At 40.9% G+C, this 21,611-nt stretch overlaps 1 protein-coding gene across 1 annotated transcript in view; it reads right to left on the bottom strand.

Annotated features, from left to right (window-relative positions):
* The window catches only part of LOC130122460 (protocadherin-15-like), a 299,505-nt gene that overhangs the window by 29,520 nt on the left and 248,374 nt on the right, over positions 1 to 21,611 (bottom strand). The window contains exons 25-27 of the mRNA XM_056291387.1: positions 19,199 to 19,308; positions 14,786 to 14,926; positions 8,929 to 9,056 (exon numbers count right to left, since the gene is read on the bottom strand). Of these exons, the coding sequence (XP_056147362.1) occupies positions 8,929 to 9,056; positions 14,786 to 14,926; positions 19,199 to 19,308 (379 nt within the window). The remainder of the gene's footprint in view (positions 1 to 8,928; positions 9,057 to 14,785; positions 14,927 to 19,198; positions 19,309 to 21,611) is intronic.

Below are 21,611 nucleotides of genomic sequence, written 5' to 3' on the forward strand. Positions count from 1 at the left end.
TATATCTCACACACAAACAACCACACAACCACAAACACACACACACACACACGGGAAAGTGTCATTGGGCATTCACAGGATAGCATCACTGTGACCAAGCCACTTCACCCAGACTGCGACAGGTTCCCAGTACAGTGATTTTTTTAGTTTTTAAAATTGAAACAAATAACACATACAACATATATGGTACATACATATTGGGGGTCACATCATATGGCCAAACCTCCCCCTGGCCACCAATCTAGACACACCATGGGATCGATATGTCATAACCAAAAAAACCAAACTAATTCCCCCAAGTCAATATTATACCATATATACATATACATGTACACACTGCATATACATCGACACAGATAATACATGACAATACACACATTCATGCTTAAACACACACACACACACACACACACACACACACACACACACACACACACACACACACACACACGTAGTTGCTTTAAACCAGAATATGTACAGAGGTAGGTTAGTGGGCCAAAAAAAAATAAACAAAAGGGAATAATAATATCTGTAGTTATAATTGTTGTAATAATAATAAAATTACATAATTAGATAAAATAAGTCATCATGGGGTGTCTGGTGGCATGGCAGTCTATTCTGTTGCCTACCAACACGGGGCTCGCCGGTTCGAATCCCCGTGTTACATCAGGCTTGGTCGGGCCTCCCTACAGAAACAATTGGCCATGTTTGCAGGTGGGAGCCGGGTGTGGGTATGTGTGCTGGTGGCTGCACTAGCGCATTCTCTGGTCAGTCGGGGCGCCTGTTCAGGGGGGGAGCGGGAATTGGGGGGGATAGCGTGATCCTCCCACGTGCTACATCCCTCTGGTGAAACTCCTCACTGTCAGGTGAAAAGAACTGGCTGGCAACTCCACATGTATCGGAGGAGGCATAGCCTGCAGCCCTCCCCGGATCGGCACAGGGAGTGGAGCAGCGACTGGGATGGCTCGGAAGAGAGGGGTAATTGGCCAGGTACAATTGTAAGAAAAAGGGGAGAAAAAAAAAAAGAAGTCTTCATCAGTGTAATGAGGTCCTAACTGGGTCAAGACAGGGCCACCAGTTATAGAACCAGCACTGTGTGTGTGTGTGTGTGGTGGTGGGGGGGGGGCAAACAGGTACCATGTAGGCTCGCCTGCGATCTGCCTACCCTACAACCCTCCACAGCAGAGCATAGCATATATATTATGATGAGCTATCTGAGATTGCACCTGCTCACATGCATACACTATCAAGCAACACAAAAACACCTACAGTTCCTAACAGCCCCCTGGTCCTCCATGACCTTATTGTCCGCAGCACCATGGCTATAGGAGAACACAAGCCATTTTGCTTTGTTTTTGTTTATTCCAGTCCTTCCCCAGGGTTTAGTTGTCCCCACCCCTTTAGGAATTTCGTTTAGATGTTAATCTGTCTATCATCCAGTATGTTTTATGATAGGTTTTGAACTCTGATATGTTTAACTGTGAACATATTTCATTATGAAATATGAAAGCTTTGCCAAACAGGATTAGCATAATGCTGATATCGGATTTGCTACTACTTAAGTCTCCTAAAATACAAAATTGACAGTATATTTTTTACTATTGCTCAGTATCCACCTTTGAACTTGATCCTAAAATAAAGCATCAACAGGACAATATCACATCAAATCCAAGATCAATTCCTCATCATCATTGCAAAACCTAAACGACCAAGTTTGTTCTAGGCCCCAGATACATAGCATCTTTTTAGTGGGTAAAAATTTGTATACTATCTGTATTTGTGTTATACGTATGGATACATTTAAGATTTAATTATGGGTAATATTAAATTCATCTTTCCATAGAATTATTATATTAATTGAGTCTTCCCACTTATTTAGAATATTCATTGGCTTTTTAATGATTTTAACCTTGGCCATATTATTTTTATATGTTTTTATTAATTTTATTTCCATTTATCTATGATAGATCTCCACCATATGGTCAGCATATCAGTTGTTGTCTTAGTTTTTTTTAGCTATAGCATTTTTACAGACATTAAACACTGATGCAATAATTTTATTATATTGTAGTGGTGAACATACTGGACCATTTAGAGTGGTGCTTGGAAGTTTGTGAACCCTTCAGAATTTTCTATATTACTGCATAATAACATCATCAGATTTTCACAAAAGTCCTAAAAGTAGATAAAGAGAACCCAATTAAACAAATGAGACAAAATATTATACTTGGTCATTTATTTATTGACGAAAATGATCCGATATTGCATATCTGTGAGTGGCAAAAGTATGTGAACCTCTAGGATTAGCAGTTAATTTGAAGGTGAAATTAGAGACAGGTGTTTTCAACCAATGGGATGACAATAAGGTGTGAGTAGGCCCCCCTGTTTTATTTAAAGAACAGGGATCTATCAAAGTCTGATCTTCACACATGTTTGTGGAGGTGTATCATGACAAGAACAATGGAGATTTCTGAAGACCTCATAAAAAGCGTTGTTGATGAGCATCAACAATGCTGGAAAAGGTTACAAAACCATTTCTAAAGAGTTTGAACTCCACCAATCCACAGTCAGACAGATTGTGTACAAATGGAGGTAAGTCAAGACCATTGTTACCCTCCCTAGGAGTGGTCGACCATCAAAGATCACTCCAAAAGCAAGGCGTGTAATAGTCGGCCAGGTCACAAAGGAACCCAGGGTAACTTCTAAGCAACTAAATGCCTCTCTCACATTGGCTAATGTTAATGTTCATGAGTCCACCATCAAGAGAACACTGAACAACAATGGTGTACATGGCAGGGTTGTAAGGAGAAAGCCACTGCTCTCCAAAAAGAACATTGCTGCCCGTCTGCTGTTTGCTAAAGATCATGTGGACAAGCCAGAAGGCTATTGGAAAAATGTTTTGTTGATGGATGAAACCAAAATAGAACTTTTTGGTTTAAATGCAAAGCATTATGTTTGGAGAAAGGAAAACACTGCATTCCAGCTTAAAAACCTTATCCTATCTGTGAAAAATGGTGGTGGTAGTATCATGGTTTAGGCCTGTTTTGCTGCATCTGGGCTAGGATGGCTTGCCATCATTGATAGAATAATGAATTCTGAATTATACCAGCAAATTCTTAAGGAAAATGTCAGGACATCTGTCCATGAACTGAATCTCAAGAGAACGTGGGTCACGCAGCAAAACAACGACCCCAAGCACACAAGTCGTTCTACCAAAGAATGGGTAAAGAAGAATAAAGTTAATGTTTTGGAATGGCCAACTCAAAGTCCTGACCTTAATCCAATCGAAATGTGGTGGAAGGCCCTGAAGCGAGCAGTTCATGTGAGGAAACCCACCAACATCCCAGAGTTGAAGCTGTTCTGTACAGAGGAATGGGCTAAAATTCCCCCAAGCCGATGTGCAGGACTGATCAACAGTTACCAGAAACATTTAGTTGCAGTTATTGCTGCACGGGGGGGTGGGGGAGGGGGTTGTCACACCAATTACTGAAAGCAAAGGTTCACATACTTTTGCCACTCACAGATATGTAATATTGGATCATTTCCCTCAATAAATAAATGACCAAGTATAATATTTTTATTTCATTTGTTTAATTGGGTTCTCTTTATCTACTTTTAGGACTTGTGTTACAATCTGATGACGTTTTAGGTCATATTGACGCAGATATATAGAAAATTCTGAAGTGTTCACAAATGTTTAAGCATCACTGTATTTGTGACAAATTTGGGAAAGTTATATTTTCACATGCTCCCTCCGATACATGTGGAGTCGCCAGCTGCTATGCTACCAGGATGCCCCATTATTATTTTACATTATGAATTACTATAAAGTGTTTTTATGCAATTAATTATGGATGGCCCAAAATGGAAATGGTGCAGACATTTGTACTTAAAGTCTAATGGTAGTTTATCAAAGGCCTTTTTGAAATCTGCATTAAAATCTATACCAGGTTCGGGTGTCCGGGTGGCATGGCGGTCTATTCCATTACCTACCAACACAGGCATTGCGGTTCAAATTCCCGTGTTACCTCCGGCTTGGTCGGGCATCCTTACAGACACAATTGGCCATGTCTGTGGGTGGGAAGCTGGACGTGTGTAGTGTGCATGTGTCCTGGTCGCTGCACTAGCGCCTCTTCTGGTTGGTTGGGGCGCCTGTTTGAGGGGGAGGGGGAACTGGGGGGAATATCATGATCCTCTCATGTGCCACATCCCCCTGGCAAATCTCCTCACTGTCAGGTGAAAAGAAGCGGCTGGCGACTTCATGTGTATCGGAGGAGGCACGTGGTAGTCTGCAAGCCTCCCCGGATCGGCAGAGGGGGTGGAACAGTGACCGGATGGCTCGGAAGAGTGGGGTAATTGGCCGGATATAATTGGGGAGAAAAAGGGGGGGAGGGGGAACCATACCAGGTTCTTGTATTCTATCAAAAAACTATTATTTCTAAAATCTATGAACCGTGATTGAGCTGGATGAATGACTCTTATGGGTTACATTTTTTTTATCCAATTGGAAAGATATTTTGACAAAATGTTTGCATTATAACATTGTAATGGAATAGGTCTCCAGTTTTTGAGATTTGTCGGCTCATTATATTGTCCATTGTGTTCCCATTTTAAAATTAGTGGAACCAGGCCTCTTGCTGAGTTCCTGATAGTTTCCCTTCAAAATATGCACTATTACAACATGCTAACATATGAACTTTAATGTGGCGATAAAAGTTTTGATAGAATTCAACTGGTAATCCATCCAAATCTGGGCTTTTAATGGCTTTAAAGGAGTTAAGGACCACCGACAGTTCTTCCTCACATAAAGCTTTCTCTACGGATGTTAATTATGACCTAATTGCTGGGGAGGAAAAAGGCTTTGTACTGGCACTTGAAAGCGTGACTAGGGAATTTTGAAATAAAAAAAAGAAAGAAAATGTTTATGCTCTACTTTGATAACAACTTTGGGCTCTATAAATGTAGTTTTATTTATTATGAGTTTTGTTATTTTTTCTTTCTTTTTCTTCGCTGCATTCCTGTGTTGTAGGTTCATGAAGACTTAAGTACATCATTCTCCTTTTCCCATCCATTCCAGTAGTGATCTTAGGTAACCAGCAGAGGGAGAAATAGAGTTTCCATATTGACAGAGCAGATACAGTGGGTATCACATAGGTTTTGGCTTGCCTCTGAGCTCACATACTGGCATGAATTTCCAGAGCACTTGTTTGAAGTGACGTTGATAAATAGGAGCAATCTCTATTTTTTTCTCTCTCTGTATTGGCAGAGGTGGGGCGGGTGGGTGGAGGAAGGATAAGACGCCAACGACAGAGCTGAATTGAGATCAAGTGAGTGAATGTCTAGATGTGCTAAATAATGATGGTATTTCCATCATTTCTCTGGAAGGCATGTGGGGGAAGACTGAATATCAATTAAGATCATTATGACTGTCCTTACAGAATGATTACTCCGAAGCAGCCTTAGCCTTAGGTAACTTATTAATAGCATCTTACATCTGATTCTACGCTCAATGCTTTCCAAGATAAGTAAAAACTGGAACAAAGGCTCATGAACTGAATGGGTAGGTTCAACCCATGTACATAGTCAAAGGATAAAAGTTGATTGGCTGTGACAACTGGGTCTATACCAGATGGGTCTGATATGGACAGAAGATAATGGGTTCTCTACCAGCGGGTCTATGTTGTTTAAGTGTTACATCCATAGTGTCGGCCATTTCTCTCCCTGAGTGACACAGAGAGACTAATGCACACTTTTATATCAAGCTGGCTGGATTAATGTAACACCCTCCTATCTGGTCTACCCAAAAAAGTCATAAATCAGATACAACTGATTCAGAACTCTGCGGCCCTGAGTGATGACCAGGACCAGAAGGAGAGAACACATTACACCTGTTTTAAAGTCCCCACATTGGTTGTCTGTCAGTTTTCATATTGATTTTGAAATTCTTTTACTTGTTTTAAAAGCACTTTATGGTCTTGCATCGGCATATAGCAAGTCTCACATGCTTCCAGTGTGTGAACCAGTCCGGCCCCTCAGGTCCTCTGGCACGAGTCTGTTAGTTGTTCCAAAGTGCAGGACTTAAAACCTCTGGTGAGGCAGCTTTTAGCTTTGATGCTCCGAGCCCCTGGAGCAGTCTGCTTGATGATCTGAGAGCAGCTGGAAATGCTGAAATCTTTAAATGTAAACTTAAAACCCACCTCTTCAGCCTGGCCTTTGACTGAGAATGGTTTTTAGACATTACTTACTATATCTTATTCACTTATGTTACTGTATTTATGTTGTTAAATTTATGTTGTGACCGGATCGGTCGAGGCTCCATATGGGATCGGTTGAGGCCCAGGTTAAAAGCGACTGCCATTTGTGCTGTGCCCTCACAGGGTACCGATGGAAACTGTAAAATCCACTGTGGCGATCCCTGAGAAACAGGGAACAAGCTGAAAGAAGATGATGTTGTAAAATTTTATTCTATTTCATTAACTCTGTTATTCAATTATCATTAATATTCTCATATATTTTCATCCCTCTTATCAATGTTACTTGTCTTTGTTTTATTTTATCTTTTTTATTTTTTTGACATTTTGATTTTGATATACCTTATTGATTCTCATGGGGGATTTACGCTCTGCATTCAACTCATCCTAGCTGTGTAGCTAGGAGCAGTGGGCAGCCGTGAAGCACCCGGGGACCTTTTTTCCATTGCCTCATTCTGGGGCACAGACCCTACCTAACCTTATGTATTCACCCTAACATGCATGTCTTTTTGATGGTGGGGGAAACTAGAGCATCCGGAGAAAACCCACTGCAGACATGGGGTGAACATGCAAACTCCACACAGAGGACGACCTGGGATGACCCCCAAGGTTGGGCGACCACGGGGCTCTAACCACAGGACCTTCTCACTGTGAGGTGACAGCGCTAACCACTGGGCCACCGTGCCGCCAATCTACATTATTTTGTTTTTTGTCTAGCTTTTATTTAACTCTATTCATTTTCATTATTCTCAAGTTGTTCTGTCTTATAATCAACTTGCGAGTCATCTGTGAAGCACTTTGAAATGCTCTAACCTGCATGAGAGGTGCTACACAAATAAAGTTTGATTTGCTTGATTTGATAGTCTACAACAGTCATTATTTGATTTTTTTTACCAAATGAATATCATGTTGCTCTGCATTCATTACAATGCTAACAGAGCTAGTCTGCTCTAGATGTTTATTATATATGTATAATATGTAATAAGAAAGAATGCAAACCTACTTTGGAAAAGCTGAATTTATCAAAAATGTAATTTACTTGAAATGATGAAAATATTAAGAGAATATATAAGACTGACAAAGGATAGAATGTGTGTTGATCTGTCTTTTTTTTTGGGGGGGGGTAAAAACATAAGAAACTTTACCTTAAGAGATACTTCACTAATAACCGTTCTGCATTTAAAGATTTAAATTATAAATTTACTCACTCTTCCATCTGGCTTTAACGAAACAATATTAAGCCCACAACACAAGATCGCAAATGAGGACTGAACTGAACTTCATTCAAGTCTAAAGTCTCAAAGAATTTTGCTAATGTCTGAGCTTTACCATAGGACAGTGTCTGACAAATCATGTCTAATCCCAAGTTCACAAGTGTAGGTGAGAGTCAACATGATGTCAACATTGATGCTATTCGCACACATCTTTAACATGTTGTTTAACTGTATTGTACATTAGCTGTGTTGTATGTCTGTTTTTTATATATATTATTTTCAATATTATCTTTTTATTTGTTTATTATCTAATTATTTGTATATTCTGTATATATTTTCTTGTTTGTTTGCTCTTGCTTTTCTTGTATATTAACCATGTTGTATTTTTGTTGTTGTTGTATTATTTGTACTATTTTATTATCCTAGGATACCTAACAACATCAGGCAAAGGGACTGCTGATGGAAATTAGCCTCTTAGCTAACTCGGGTACATTTACATTTGTTTCGAATGTTGATTAATGTACATGGTCCCTTCCCAAATAAACAAAAAAAAAAAAAGAGGACAAATTCCACATAGCATTCAACCACAAGCCTGAAGCTCATGCTTTCAACTCAACACCTGATTCTATCCTACTGAATGATCCCTGGACATGGCAATGAGTAGCCACAGGGGCCAGATGTCATGAGCTGGAATTTTTGAAATATAAGACATAAACCACATGCCAAGGCTGCTGCCTCGATGCTATTTTTTCTCTTCCAACCTTCTGTGTGTGCACAGTTGTAGATGCCTGTTTATATCATTACCTATACGTATGTATATGTATGTTATAGTGAACGTTTAGGTGTTTGCATGAATGTGTTTGTGTTTGTATGTGGATAGGATAGAAATGTTCACGATGCCCAGTCTCTCTCTCTCATGTTTTCATGTTAAACACGCATACACATACCAGACACACACAGATACAGGTGTGAAGACATGCTTCCCCCCTTCACACACACACACACACACACACACACACACACACACACACACACACACACACACACACACACACACACACACACAAACAGAATGACAGAAAGGGACTTCTTCCTGGGTTAAACAGGCTAAAAAAAATCCGATAGGATCTTGCATCATGCCTCTATGAACAGACGGGGATAATGATCTTCCACTCTGATCCAATCTGCAAATGGACAAAGCAACTAGTGAGGGAGAAGAGATGGAGAGAGAAAAATGGAGGGAGTGATATGGAGGAATCACAGGGAACTCCATAGAAAGCGGATCAGATAAAACTCCCCGCTGTTGGCTGCAGAGAAAGCATTCAGGAACAGGAACGGAATCAGACGCTGAGGTTTCCACGCGTCCATGTGCTCTGCCACACAAACAGATAGACACAAGAACACAACGGAAAAGAGCACAGAACACTGATCATGCAGATGGATGTCATGCAAGATTTGCTCACCACTATCTTGAGCACAGAGGTGAAGGTCTTAGTATCTTCAGCTACTCCGCCGATGTAATGGTCCCTCGAGAAGACTGGAGGGTGGTCGTTCTCATCCTGCACCTCAATGAACACCTTGGCTGTGTTGGCTGTGAAACAAGGAGGAACAGAATGCATTCATAGACAACGTGAGATGAAAATTGACGTTTTTACTTTGTTACCTAATTTCCCCAGTCACATTATGCAGCTAATCAACAAATTCTGTTTTTCATTTATTTTACATCACAATCTAACCACTTCAGCCTCTTCTAAGGCAGCCAAGTTTCTGCAATTGTGTCATCAAGTTCGAGTTGTTGTTATATTTAGGCTAGACTTATAAATGTTGTATTTCTAATCTCGTCATTGAAATCAAAAGCCAATTTACCATCCTATAAAATTATACAATATTCATCTCAGTTTATTTAAGTGTCTGACTGTCCCAGGTGTACTGCAGCCTCACTTGACAGATAAAAACAGAATGGGTCATCAAAGCTGTAAGTGTGGAATACACTCATCCCATTTATTGGGTCACACAGCCTCAAATTTACAGCCTTACTAAGTGTTATCACCTGCACCAACACGTCAAAAAACAGCTTGAAATAGCTTCTCAGAATATTCTTCTGGCCAGTCATTACAAAAACTAAACAAAACAAAAAATACCAATACAAATGCAGGAAAAAAGTTTTAATACATAGCAGTACAGGCCTGTTTTGTGCGTCGCGCACTCATCAGTTGCTAATGTGATTCAACAAAGAAAGAAATACAGTTTACATTGCCTATATATATATATATACACACACACACACACACACACATATATATATATATAGCGTTTTTTTCCGAAACCGTCAATGGTGTTGAGTGTTCGACTAATGAGGAGTGGAATGTCAACACGGATACAGGAAAAAAAGATTTTAATGCATAGCAGTACAGGCCTGTTTCGTGCGTCTCACACTTATCAGCAGCTGATAAGTGCTGCTGACAGGCCTGTACTGCTATGCATTAAAATCTTTTTTCCTGTATCCATATTGATATATATAAACTTAGCACAAAAGGTAAGGAAATTTGTGTTTGGTAGATTATTTCTTTGTTGTAACAATGCTTCTCGGCAATAAATCTTATATCAGGCACCTGATTGTCAGCACCTGGGGCACCAGAAGCTCAAAACAAGAGTCAATAGGAACAGCAAAATAAGCTGTTTGGCATTGGCAGAGAAGATTTGGCAAATTTTTCATGGGCGCAACCCACATACTCAGCTCTGCTGCTCATCCCACAAATGCATGTTCCTTACAAATGTGGCACCATTTAAAAGGGACATAAACAGGCTTTCCAACGGTATAAGATTTATTGCCAAGAAGCATTGTTACAACAAAGAAATAATCTACCAAACACAAACTTCCTTACTTTTTGTGCTAAGTATATACTGTATACTATGTATGTATGTATGTATGTATGTATGTATGTATGTATGTGTATGTATGTATGTATGTATGTATGTGTGTATGTATATATATATATATATATATATATATATATATATATATATATATATATATATATATATACACTCACCGGCCACTTTATTAGGCACACCTGTCCAACTGCTCGTTAACGCAAATTTCTAATCAGCCAATCACATGGCAGCAACTCAATGCATTTAGGCATGTAGACATGGTCAAGACGATCTGCTGCAGTTCAAACCGAGCATCAGAATGGGGGAGAAAGGTGATTTAAGTGACTTTGAACGTGGCATGGTTGTTGGTGCCAGACGGGCTGGTCTGAGTATTTCAGAAACTGCTGATCTACTGGGATTTTCACGCACAACCATCTCTAGGGTTTACAGAGAATGGTCCGAAAAAGAGAAAATATCCAGTGAGCGGCAGTTCTGTGGGCGAAAATGCCTTGTTGATGCCAGAGGTCAGAGGAGAATGGCCAGACTGGTTCGAGCTGACAGAAAGGCAACAGTAACTCAAATAACCACTCTTACAACCGAGGTATGCAGAAGAGCATCTCTGAACGCACAACACGTCGAACCTTGAGGCAGATGGGCTACAGCAGCAGAAGACCACACCGGCTTCCACTCCTGTCAGCTAAGAACAGGAAACTGAGGCTACAATTCGCACAAGCTCACCAAAATTGGACAATAGAAGATTGGAAAAACGTTGCCTGGTCTGATGAGTCTCGATTTCTGCTGCGACATTCGGATGGTAGGGTCAGAATTTGTCGTCAACAACATGAAAGCATGGATCCATCCTGCCTTGTATCAACGGTTCAGGCTGCTGGTGGTGGTGTAATGGTGTGGGGGATATTTTCTTGGCACACTTTGGGCCCCTTAGTACCAATTGAGCATCGTGTCAATGCCACAGCCTACCTGAGTATTGTTGCTGACCATGTCCATCCCTTTATGACCACAGTGTTCCCATCTTCTGATGGCTACTTCCAGCAGGATAACGCGCCATGTCATAAAGCTCGAATCATCTCAGACTGGTTTCTTGAACATGACAATGAGTTCACTGTACTCAAATGGCCTCCACAGTCACCAGATCTCAATCCAATAGAGCACCTTTGGGATGTGGTGGACCGGGAGATTCGCATCATGGATGTGCAGCCGACAAATCTGCAGCAACTGCGTGATGCTATCATGTCAATATGGACCAAACTCTCTGAGGAATGTTTCCAGTACCTTGTTGAATCTATGCCACGAAGGATTAAGGCAGTTCTGAAGGCAAAAGGGGGTCCAACCCGGTACTAGCAAGGTGTACCTAATAAAGTGGCCAGTGAGTGTATATCTCCATGTGTTGCCACAGCTGTTTAGAATTTGAGTGTTGGCTAGCTGTTACAGATTTAATACCTTTCATTATGGGTGTAAACGTTTCAATCATTTATAAAAAATAAAAAAAAAACATTCTCACTTTTTTGCAAATTCCTATTTGTATGGATTATAGGGGTGTAGCCAAATCCAAATAGTTTTCAGCAAAGCTCAAATAGTGAGTTTTTACGAATATTTATTCAGTGCAAATATTTGGAAAATGATTTGTTTTCAAGAAGAAAAGCAAAATAGCTGGTGTCCCTCGTAAGTGTGAGCGCGGTGGGTATTTGTGCTGTTTGTACTGACGTTGACAGGAAGACAAACTACAGTCAAAAGCTAACACACTGCTATGCAACTATTTTTTTGATTTGGTTTTGTTTTTACCTTAACTGCTTTGCAGTGGTAGTTTATCGTAACGTTATTTGTCTTTTTTTCCCCTGATGGACCTGCAATATGTGAAGTGGAGTTTGTTTGATGACATTCTCCAATCAGGGCGGGGGGTGGGGTTCACAGCGTTCACATGGGTTCTTATTAGTTTAGAGCTTAGTTTATTGGTTTGAGTATGGATTAGGAGTTGAATGTTAGCTTTAAAACGATTTTGGTTATCCATGTTCATTGCTGGTTTCATGAAAACGATAGGCCAATATTACATTTATGTGTTCATGATTATTATAATAGCTTATTGAAGAAGACTTATTTTAATGTTTTAATAGAGAAGTGTAGTTAAAAAAAAGGTTTGTTATGCCTTTTTCCACTTTTATTTCAATAAAATTATTTTGCTACAAATACAAATATCTTTGGACATCCCTAAAGGATTAGTAATTATTCGTCCAGAAGGGATTACTTTTTCCGAATAGGCTGCCAGTTGGACCGTTTCTGCTGAAATAAAAGCAAAAGTTATTTCAGTATAGCCAAGGCTTTCAAGTCCTTAACTGAGAGCTTAATTCTATTTCGATTAAGGCAGATCCATTTTCAAATGAGAGATTAAGAAACGAGTTTGTTGGTATTGCACAAAACTCCCCCTGCCACAGCCCGGGCTCTGTTTACCAACCAATTACTCATAAAGTTCATATTTTGAGTGGAATGCAGCCGGGGGGGATACACACATCCCATCTTTCCTCCCAAGCCCTTCTTGTTAAGCGAGCTCTCGCTCGCTAACCCTGAGAGAAATTAGCGTCACCGTGTACTGCCGAGGTTCTGAATGGCGATAACTCTGAACTGGATTTGCCCTGGCAGCAGTGAGGAGCATTGTTTCACTGCAGTCAGAAACAGCATGTGTCTGGATACGTCAATTACGACATTGATCTTGAAGGGACATTAAGAATCACGGCCCAGGGTGAAAGGAGGAGCAAATGTCAAGGAAGAGAAGTGGTCAGTGGGGACTGGACATATTGGATGTCACTCCTATATTTGTTGGGGTACACTGACGTGGTTTCCCACGCCTGTTGCAGCCTCAGAGGGATGGTATATTTCACTGAATGAAAACATTCTTCCCTCCAATTTGTCACAGTTACATCTATGCAGTGTACTGCATAAATATATACAAAGCACAACTCCTTACACACTTTAGTTTAGGTGAAAAATATGCGCTGTCAAGGACCATTTTTCTTCTGGGGGAAGACAAAAAATATAAAGTCACGTGGCATGGGAGTTAAGGACACACCGAGGGAATAGGGCAAACAAAAACACAGCACATCAAATTGTAGGCACAAAAGCTGCAGCGTGAGGTGCAGAGGGAGGACCCAAGGGGAGTCTCTCTCTCTCGCTCTCTTCTCCACTCTTTTCTGAAAATGGTTTTATTCAATTTTTTGGAGTATCAAGACTGGCAGGAGATATGGGAAGGGCGTTCACAAACAAACACCTATGCAGAGATTTGTGCATACCAGCATACAAGATCACACACACACACACACACACACACACACACACACACACACACACACACACACACACACACACGTAGTAACAAGCAGACAGGCTCCCAGACACACACACACACACACACACACACACACACACACACACACACACATAAAAAAAAACACAACTGAAAATGATTCATGAGTTAAACAGTTCCATTAAGTCAAGGGATTGCAGCTGTGTAAGAAGTAGCCCTGCCTGAAGTGAATTGAGTGCAATTTTCATTTAGAGAACATGTTAAATTGCTTCTTATCTAACTTATCTCAGGTGTGTGTGTATGTGAGCTGTACCTTTCTCTGCACGTGTGAATGCGGTGAGTGATTAATTGGGCTAAGAGAATCTTTATCATAGAAATCACTCGCATTCTTCTCTGATTATTTGAACTCGACAACGTTCCAGTGATAAAAAGAGGGAAGTTCCCTTGCACAGCGCGCTGATCTGCATTACAATAACTGACAAGGAAGAGATGGCTTCTCTACTATGTGCCAAAAGAGAATTTCAACCAATACGTGCCAGGAAAAAAAAATAAAAAAAAACTCTCTCCCTAGTGAGCATCCCCTACTTTACATCACAACTATCAGAAGAGTATGTGTGCTGTGCATGTGTGCGTTTGTCTGTGGGCGAGTATGTGTGGGTCTTTGTGAGATTGCGTAAGTGTGTATTTGGTGTCATTGGTATGCAAGAGAGAGAGAGAGAGAGAGAGAGAGAGAGAGAGAGAGAGAGAGAGAGAGAGAGAGAGAGAGAGAGAGAGAGAGAGAGAGAGAGAGAGAGAGAGAGAGAGAGAGAGAGAGAGAGAGAGAGAGAAAGAGAACGTGCAAGGGAAGAAGGGGGGTGGTGAAGTAGAGCATTGATTGTTTTGGTCCAATAGGATCTATTATCTATGTCACAGAGAAATATCCCTGAAATAAAAGTCTCCACTATTGTTGGATCATCATTATACAACCTGACCACAAGACCATAATCATATATTCAAGCTGATTGACTGTCATTATCAAGCACCTCAGTCCAAGCACATGAACACGATAGTTTCAAACCTGATTTAAAAACACACAAAAAAACCCAAAACAAAAACAAAACAAACAAACCCTCTCTGTTTAAATCCACACTTACTTTTGGAGGGCACTCGAAGGTTGGACATGACCACCAGCATGGAGTCAGCCTGGACCCTGAGGACATAGCTGGTCACATTCTCATAGTCCAGACGCTTAGCTGTGGAGATCACGCCTGTCCTGTTATTCACCTTAAAATCACCTGGAACCACACATGGAGAACATGAAAAACCCACTAAAAGGGAGATATTGGTTGGGTAGATGAGCAAACCTGGCATTCTAGAAAAAAATATCAATCTTCCACACCATTTTTGTTCTTTTACCACAGCATGTTTTTGAAGAAAATCTGTTCTCGGCTCCCATGGCTCTGTGGGAGAATATATATATATATATATATATATATATATATATATGCACCCACACTTTGCTCAATGCAGTGAAAAGCCATTGTGGCATGGCGCAACCCATTGGAAGTAATGGGTTTCAGAGCACAGCGGTGCCGTTGTCACGTGGTGTCTGAAAGGGCCTTTACAGTGGGTAACCTTCGTCTCTCCATTTTCTCACAGCAGTAGACTCTTTTTTCCTAGTCCTCATTCCCTCATGGAGAATATTAGATATTCTACTACAATGCCTTGCAAAAGTATTCAACCCACCTGACAGTCATCACTAATTTCTGGATTATAAAAGATACTCACACATCTGTTCCTGAACAATATTGTTTTTTTTTTGTTGAACCCTTAAGCTCTAACAGCATGTTCCAAAGCCAAATGTTTCGCTGACTTTTTATTAATAAATTAAAAACTAAAATATAGTGCTTGCACAAGTATTCAACCCCTTGTGCTCTGAAAGCTCCAAGTTTACAGAAATGACATTATTCCTAAAACAAACTCAGGTAAACACAATTGGATATAATTAGTGTGCACTTGTAAGATATTAAAGTAACGGCCTTGTTTATGGGTATAAAAAAAAAACACTCTAAAGTTCATTAGCCGGGCGTGAAATCCACCAGAAATGAAGGGTCGTCTGAGTAGTGTAGTGGTCTATTCTGGTGCCTACCAACACAAGGATCACTGGTTCGAATCCCCGTGTTACCTCTGGCTACCTCCGGTCGGGCTCTGGTCGTGTTACCTCCGGTCAGGTGTCCCTACAGACACAATTGGCCGTGTCTGCGGTTGGGAAGCCGGATGTGGGTATATGTCCTGGTTGCTGCACTAGCGCCTCCTCTGGTCGGTAGGGGGAACAGCATGATCCTCCCATGCGCTACGCTCCCCTGGTGAAACTCCTCACTGTCAGGTTAAAAGAAGCAGCTGGCAACTCCACATGTATTGGAGGAGGCATGTGGTAGTCTGCAGCTCTCCTCGGATCGGCAGAGGGGGTGGAGAAGCGACCAGGATGGCTCAGAGAGCGGGGTGATTGGCCAGGTACAATTGGGGAGAAAAAGGGGGAAAAAAATCCAAAAACAAAACAAAGGAGCATAATACTGAAGTAAGAGACAAAGTGATTAAAATGCAGAAGGCGGGAAAGGGATACAAAACAATATCCAGGTGTTTGGATGTCCCACGGAACGCTGTTGGATCCATTGTCAGAAAGTGGAAGCTGTATCACACCACCTAGACACTTTGTAGGGCAAGCCGTCCCTCAAAGCTAGATGTCCGAGCAAGATGTGGGCTGTTGAGGAAAGCCAGATGATCCTGCAATCACTTTGAAGGAGCTCCAGAGGTCAGTGGCTGAAACTGGAGTAAATGTGCATATGTCAACCATATCACAGGCTCTCCATAAATCTGGCCTGTATGGGAGGGTGGCAAGAAAGAAGCTGTTGCTCAAAACTACGCATATAAAAGCATGCTTGGAGTTTGCTACCAAGCATGAGGGACACCCAGTTAGGATGCGAGTAAAGGTTTTCTGGTCAGGTGAGACTAAATTTGAACTTTTTGGCCAAATCTCAAAAGCGTTATGTGTGGCGCAAACCTAACACTGCTCATGCCCTAAAAAAAGACCCTGTCTACAGTGAAGCAAGGCAGCAGCAGCATAATGCTATGGGTTTACTTTTCATCTGCAGGCACTGGGAACCTTGTTCAAATTGAGGGAAGAATGGATGGAGCTAACTACAGGGAAATATTGGAAGAAAAACTGCTGCAGTCTGCCATAACACTGAAGCTTGGGAGAAGGTTCTCCTTCCAGCAGGACAATGATCCTAAGCACAAGGCTAAAGCAACAATGGCATGGCTCAGCAACAAAAAGGAACATTTTGGAGTGGCCAAGTCAAAGTCCAGACCTCAACCCCATCGAAAATCTGTGGCACAGACTGAAAATGGCAGTCCAGAGGCGCTATCCCACCTACCTGCAAGACCTATACAAATTCTGCCAAGAAGAATGGGTAAAAGTTACTCAGCAGAATGTGTGAAGCTTGTACATACTTACCCCAAGAGAACCATGGCTGTTATTGCAGCAAAAGGGTACTCTACAAAGTACTGATATGTGGGGGATTGAATAATTGCGCAAGGCCTATATTTTAGGTTTTAATTTATTTACCAAAAATCAGCAAAACACAAGTTATTTTGGCTTTGGGAACATGCTGTTTGAGCTTAAGGTTTCACAAAAATAATATTGTTCAGGAACAGATGTATCTTTTATAATCCAGAAGGGATGAATGACTGTCAAGGGGGTTGAATACTTTTACAAGGTACTGTATAGGGTGCCACTGGGGCACATATGGGGTTCTGTGATGCACCATCATAAATTAACATGTAATGAACGTTGTGAATTCCCGACAATTTATATTCAACTGGCACTTGAACATGGAACACATTTTTTTGCTGTTAATTATCATTTACATTAGTGCATACAAGAAATTATTCCCTTCTAAGCTGATAGCCTTGATGGTTTTGAAATTCAACTGGCACATCAACATATAGACCTGGGCTTTCTTATTATTTCTGTTAGTGCATATAAGAAATATGCCTTTCAAGCTGACAGTCAATTTTGATAGCCTTGATGGCTATATTGGAAATCTGCAGTTCACAGGACAGAATCTGTGTTCAAAGTTAAAAAGATGCTATTAAATAAGAGTATTTGAATTAAAATATACTTCATTTGTGCTGATTCTACATGAATTCTGTGATATTACATTTAAATATTCATTATTACAAGCTTCAGTCTTAAAAAGAAAAAAGCAATGAATCCCAATTAATCACAGCAAATTGTGCGCTTAATTAGTTATTTTTTTCTGAATCGTCCAATAGCCCTATCATATATATATATATATATATATATATATATATATATATATATATATATATATATATATATATATATATATATATATATATATAAAATCCAGTGAGTCAAGTAAATTCTTTGAGACAGTACATGCCTGTTTTATGCCATAAGCAATCTGCACACACACACACACACACACACACACACACACACACATATATATATATATATATATATATAGCGTTTTTTTCCAAATCCGACAATGGTGTTGTGAGTGCTCGACTAATGAGGAGCGGAATAAGGAGCAGCTGATGAGTGCGAGACGCACGAAACAGGCCTGTACTGCAATGTATTAAAATGTTTTTTCCTGTATCCGTGTTGATATGTGTGTGTGTAATATATATATATATATATATATATGAATAAGGTAACTGCAGCCACGACAAGTTAATGATAATATACAAAGATATTCCCCTTGGTCACCCAGATTTTTTGCCCCCTCCTTTTTTGCACCCTCCTCCAATGACCTGCTATCTCCATGGCTGCTGCTTTACAAGAGGAGAAGTCAATAGAGCTTTCACAGTCAGCCTCCTCGATCTTTCATCTTCCCTCTTTCCTCCCCTCCCTCTCTTGCAGCTCAGGGAACTGAGCTAACCTCTCACACTTGTCCTGTGTACATTCCCAGGGTCCAGTTGTGCTTTTCAGTCTTTCCCAGACAGCACACAGAAAGTGATGTGAGGATTGACAAAGTAGCAAAAAAAAAAAAAAAAAAAAAAAAAAAGAGAGAGAGAGAGTGAGAGAGAGAGAAAAAGGCACTTTTCTTACTTTTGTCACCATTTCTGTAAAAGGACAACACAGCTACTTAATAGTCACTGCTATAACTACAAATATCTGTTCCAAATCTTGAAACAATTTTACCAGTGTTTGAAAATATATTTTACAGAAGTAAGCCATGAGTGTAGAGGTAACCCTTCACATTTGTCTGTTTTTGTTTTCCCAGGATGAAATTAAAAATGTCAGACATGTTCAGGGAGAATGTAGCTATCTATTGATCAATCAATCTATCTATCCCTTCATCCATCAATCTATCTATCCCTCCATCCAGCCATCAAACTATCTCTGTCCACCCATCTGTCTGTCTGCTTGTCTAACAGACAACACAAGTGTAAATACAGATGTATATTTACTTTCTTGTAGAACATGTGAAAGACGGGCCATAAGGGACTTGTGCTATGTATGTCCTTTTAGCACATACCACGCTCATTTCCTGCCACAATGGAGTAGAAGATGGACTGGTTGACAGCAGCAGCTAGGATCGTTCCCACAGATGTCCCGACTGGGGCCAGCTCACTAACAGCAGGATACCTGGGTGGACATGAAACATAGCTCAATCGTTTGAAACTTTACCTGACTGGACCCTAAAAAATATTATGGTACTTGACTGGCAAAAGTATTTGCATTTGTATTTTACATCATTTAGCAGAATCATTTATCCAAACTGACATAAAAGACAGTGAGCAAATTATTTGGTATAGTACATTTGTGTGTCAACCAAAAAGCCTCTTAGCACACTGAACAGTAATCACATTATAGCTAAGACTGCATGCCATGTCAGCTGCATCTACCTAGTGTAAGTGCATAATAGGTAGAACAACAATAGTAGCATAAATGACCGGGGACGTAAAATAAATATTAACTGGACAATGCCCCAAATCAGCAGCACAGTCATGCCCAGGGTCACTTGAATTCAGGTAGACCAGATAGAGAAATATATTTTAGTCTTCCTTGAATGAAGTATGTGAGCCTATAAGCCCTGATGGAAAATGAGAGTTCTTTTGACCATTTTTGGGCCAAGTGAGAGAAAAGTCAGGACAAAGAACTCAATCCTTTTAGAGTGGGCATAGATGATAGCTTTCCAGAGGTAGGAAGAAGTGGGTGCAGTAGGGTACAAGTTAAAATGTCGGTGCAGCTTCTTGAACTGCCCGGAAAGCCAGCGGCAAGATTTTGAACTTTATGTGGGCTGCAACTGACAGCCGGGTACAAGGAAACAAAAAGAGGTGAGACTAAAGAGCATATTGTGAGGTTTGGAAACAGCATCACCCTCCTGAATTGCATGGGCTGGGAGATCAGCAATACATGCACTGCAATAGTCTGACTGACATTTGATGAAGTAGCCTGGACCAGGAACTGAAGAGAGCTGCAATGTGGCCGGAAAATGAGAGTCAGCTGTCAGTCTCTTTCTTTCTGTCCACATTTGTGGTGGCCTCCCGTTCCTGCTGCTTTGTATTGAGTTTGAACAGTAATCAACAAGACCAATTTAAGGCATTTACAATTTTTTCCCACAATATTCAGCAGCACGGCAGTAAACTAGTCTGTTCAAAGACTACCTGTTGAATTGCATTTATATAATATCCTTGGAACATCAGCTTTTGATTAGTGAAACACCACAAATATGTTTGTTTCATTTTGAGCATGCTCTTATTAGTTTGACGTTTCCACCTTTGGGTTATTGAAATGGATCTCTGGAGAACAACGCTGCACTTCATTTTCTGCTCACTTGAAAATAAAGAAGTGATAACGATATGCTTTGCTGCTGTGCTTTGTAGTTTGGGGAACATAAAAATCACGTCCAGGCAGGGTCCGAAATTAACACTCACCACCCGCCAAATGCGAGTAGATTTTCTGATTGGCAAGTATATCTCAGAAGCCTACCCGCCAAATGGCGAGTAACAAAAAAAGTGAAATCCAACCACTTAATTCCCCATCTCTCTCGCTCTCTCTCTCCTTAGCAACAGCAATAACATCGCAACAACAATGTCAGAAACTAACCAATAAAAGTGCATTAGAATGTTGGTAGATGCTACTGGCGGGTAACATTACGCACACACTCAAGAGGAACAACGACAGCTGCACCCATCCAACTCGGCGCTAGCCTACTCTACTCTTTTATCTAACGTTAGCGAGCAACACCAGTTACGTGGCGATATTTAGAAGGCGCAAAACCACCATCAAGAAGACAACAATGCCCCGAAGAGGAGGAAGAAGCCACCATCACCACCAAACCGAAAAAAAGAAAGTTTAGTGAAAAGTGGAGGTATGGCGATAAAGGAGCTGCGAGAGGCTGGCTGGAGTATAATGCACAGACCGTGATATTGAGTTGCTCCGTCTGTCGCCAGTATGCCAAAAACCGTAGCAATTCATTTGTCATCGGTAACAAGATAATGAAGGTCGAAAACATCAGGGAACATGAGACCTCCAGATGTCACATTACCTGTGTGAATGCCTCTCGGGCTCAATTGGAGCCTGTCCTGGCAACATCCTCCGTAAAGGCGCTAATAGCCATGTCCGAGCAGACCAGCATGAAAATTTCTCCGACTTCGAATGGATGTGCGAGTAAGTGAATTTAGTTGTCATCTCAAAATATCCTTATACAGCGCAAACAAAGTGCTGGCTGTAGCTAAGGTTAGCCAGCTAGCACTAGTATGTGACACCTAGTTTGCACTAACGTTAGCTGTGTGCTAGCTTCAACACCATGAAACAGGTTAAAACTGACTGGCGTGTCCGCGGTGGAGTAGCGGTCTAAGCATCGGCTTTGTGTCGATGCAGTTGCCCACTGGGGTCCAGGGTACGCGCCCCGGTCTCGTCAGATCCGACTATGGCCGGACTTG

The sequence above is a fragment of the Lampris incognitus genome, chromosome 13 (genome assembly GCF_029633865.1).
Source record: "Lampris incognitus isolate fLamInc1 chromosome 13, fLamInc1.hap2, whole genome shotgun sequence".
Taxonomy (NCBI): Eukaryota; Metazoa; Chordata; class Actinopteri; order Lampriformes; family Lampridae; genus Lampris; species Lampris incognitus.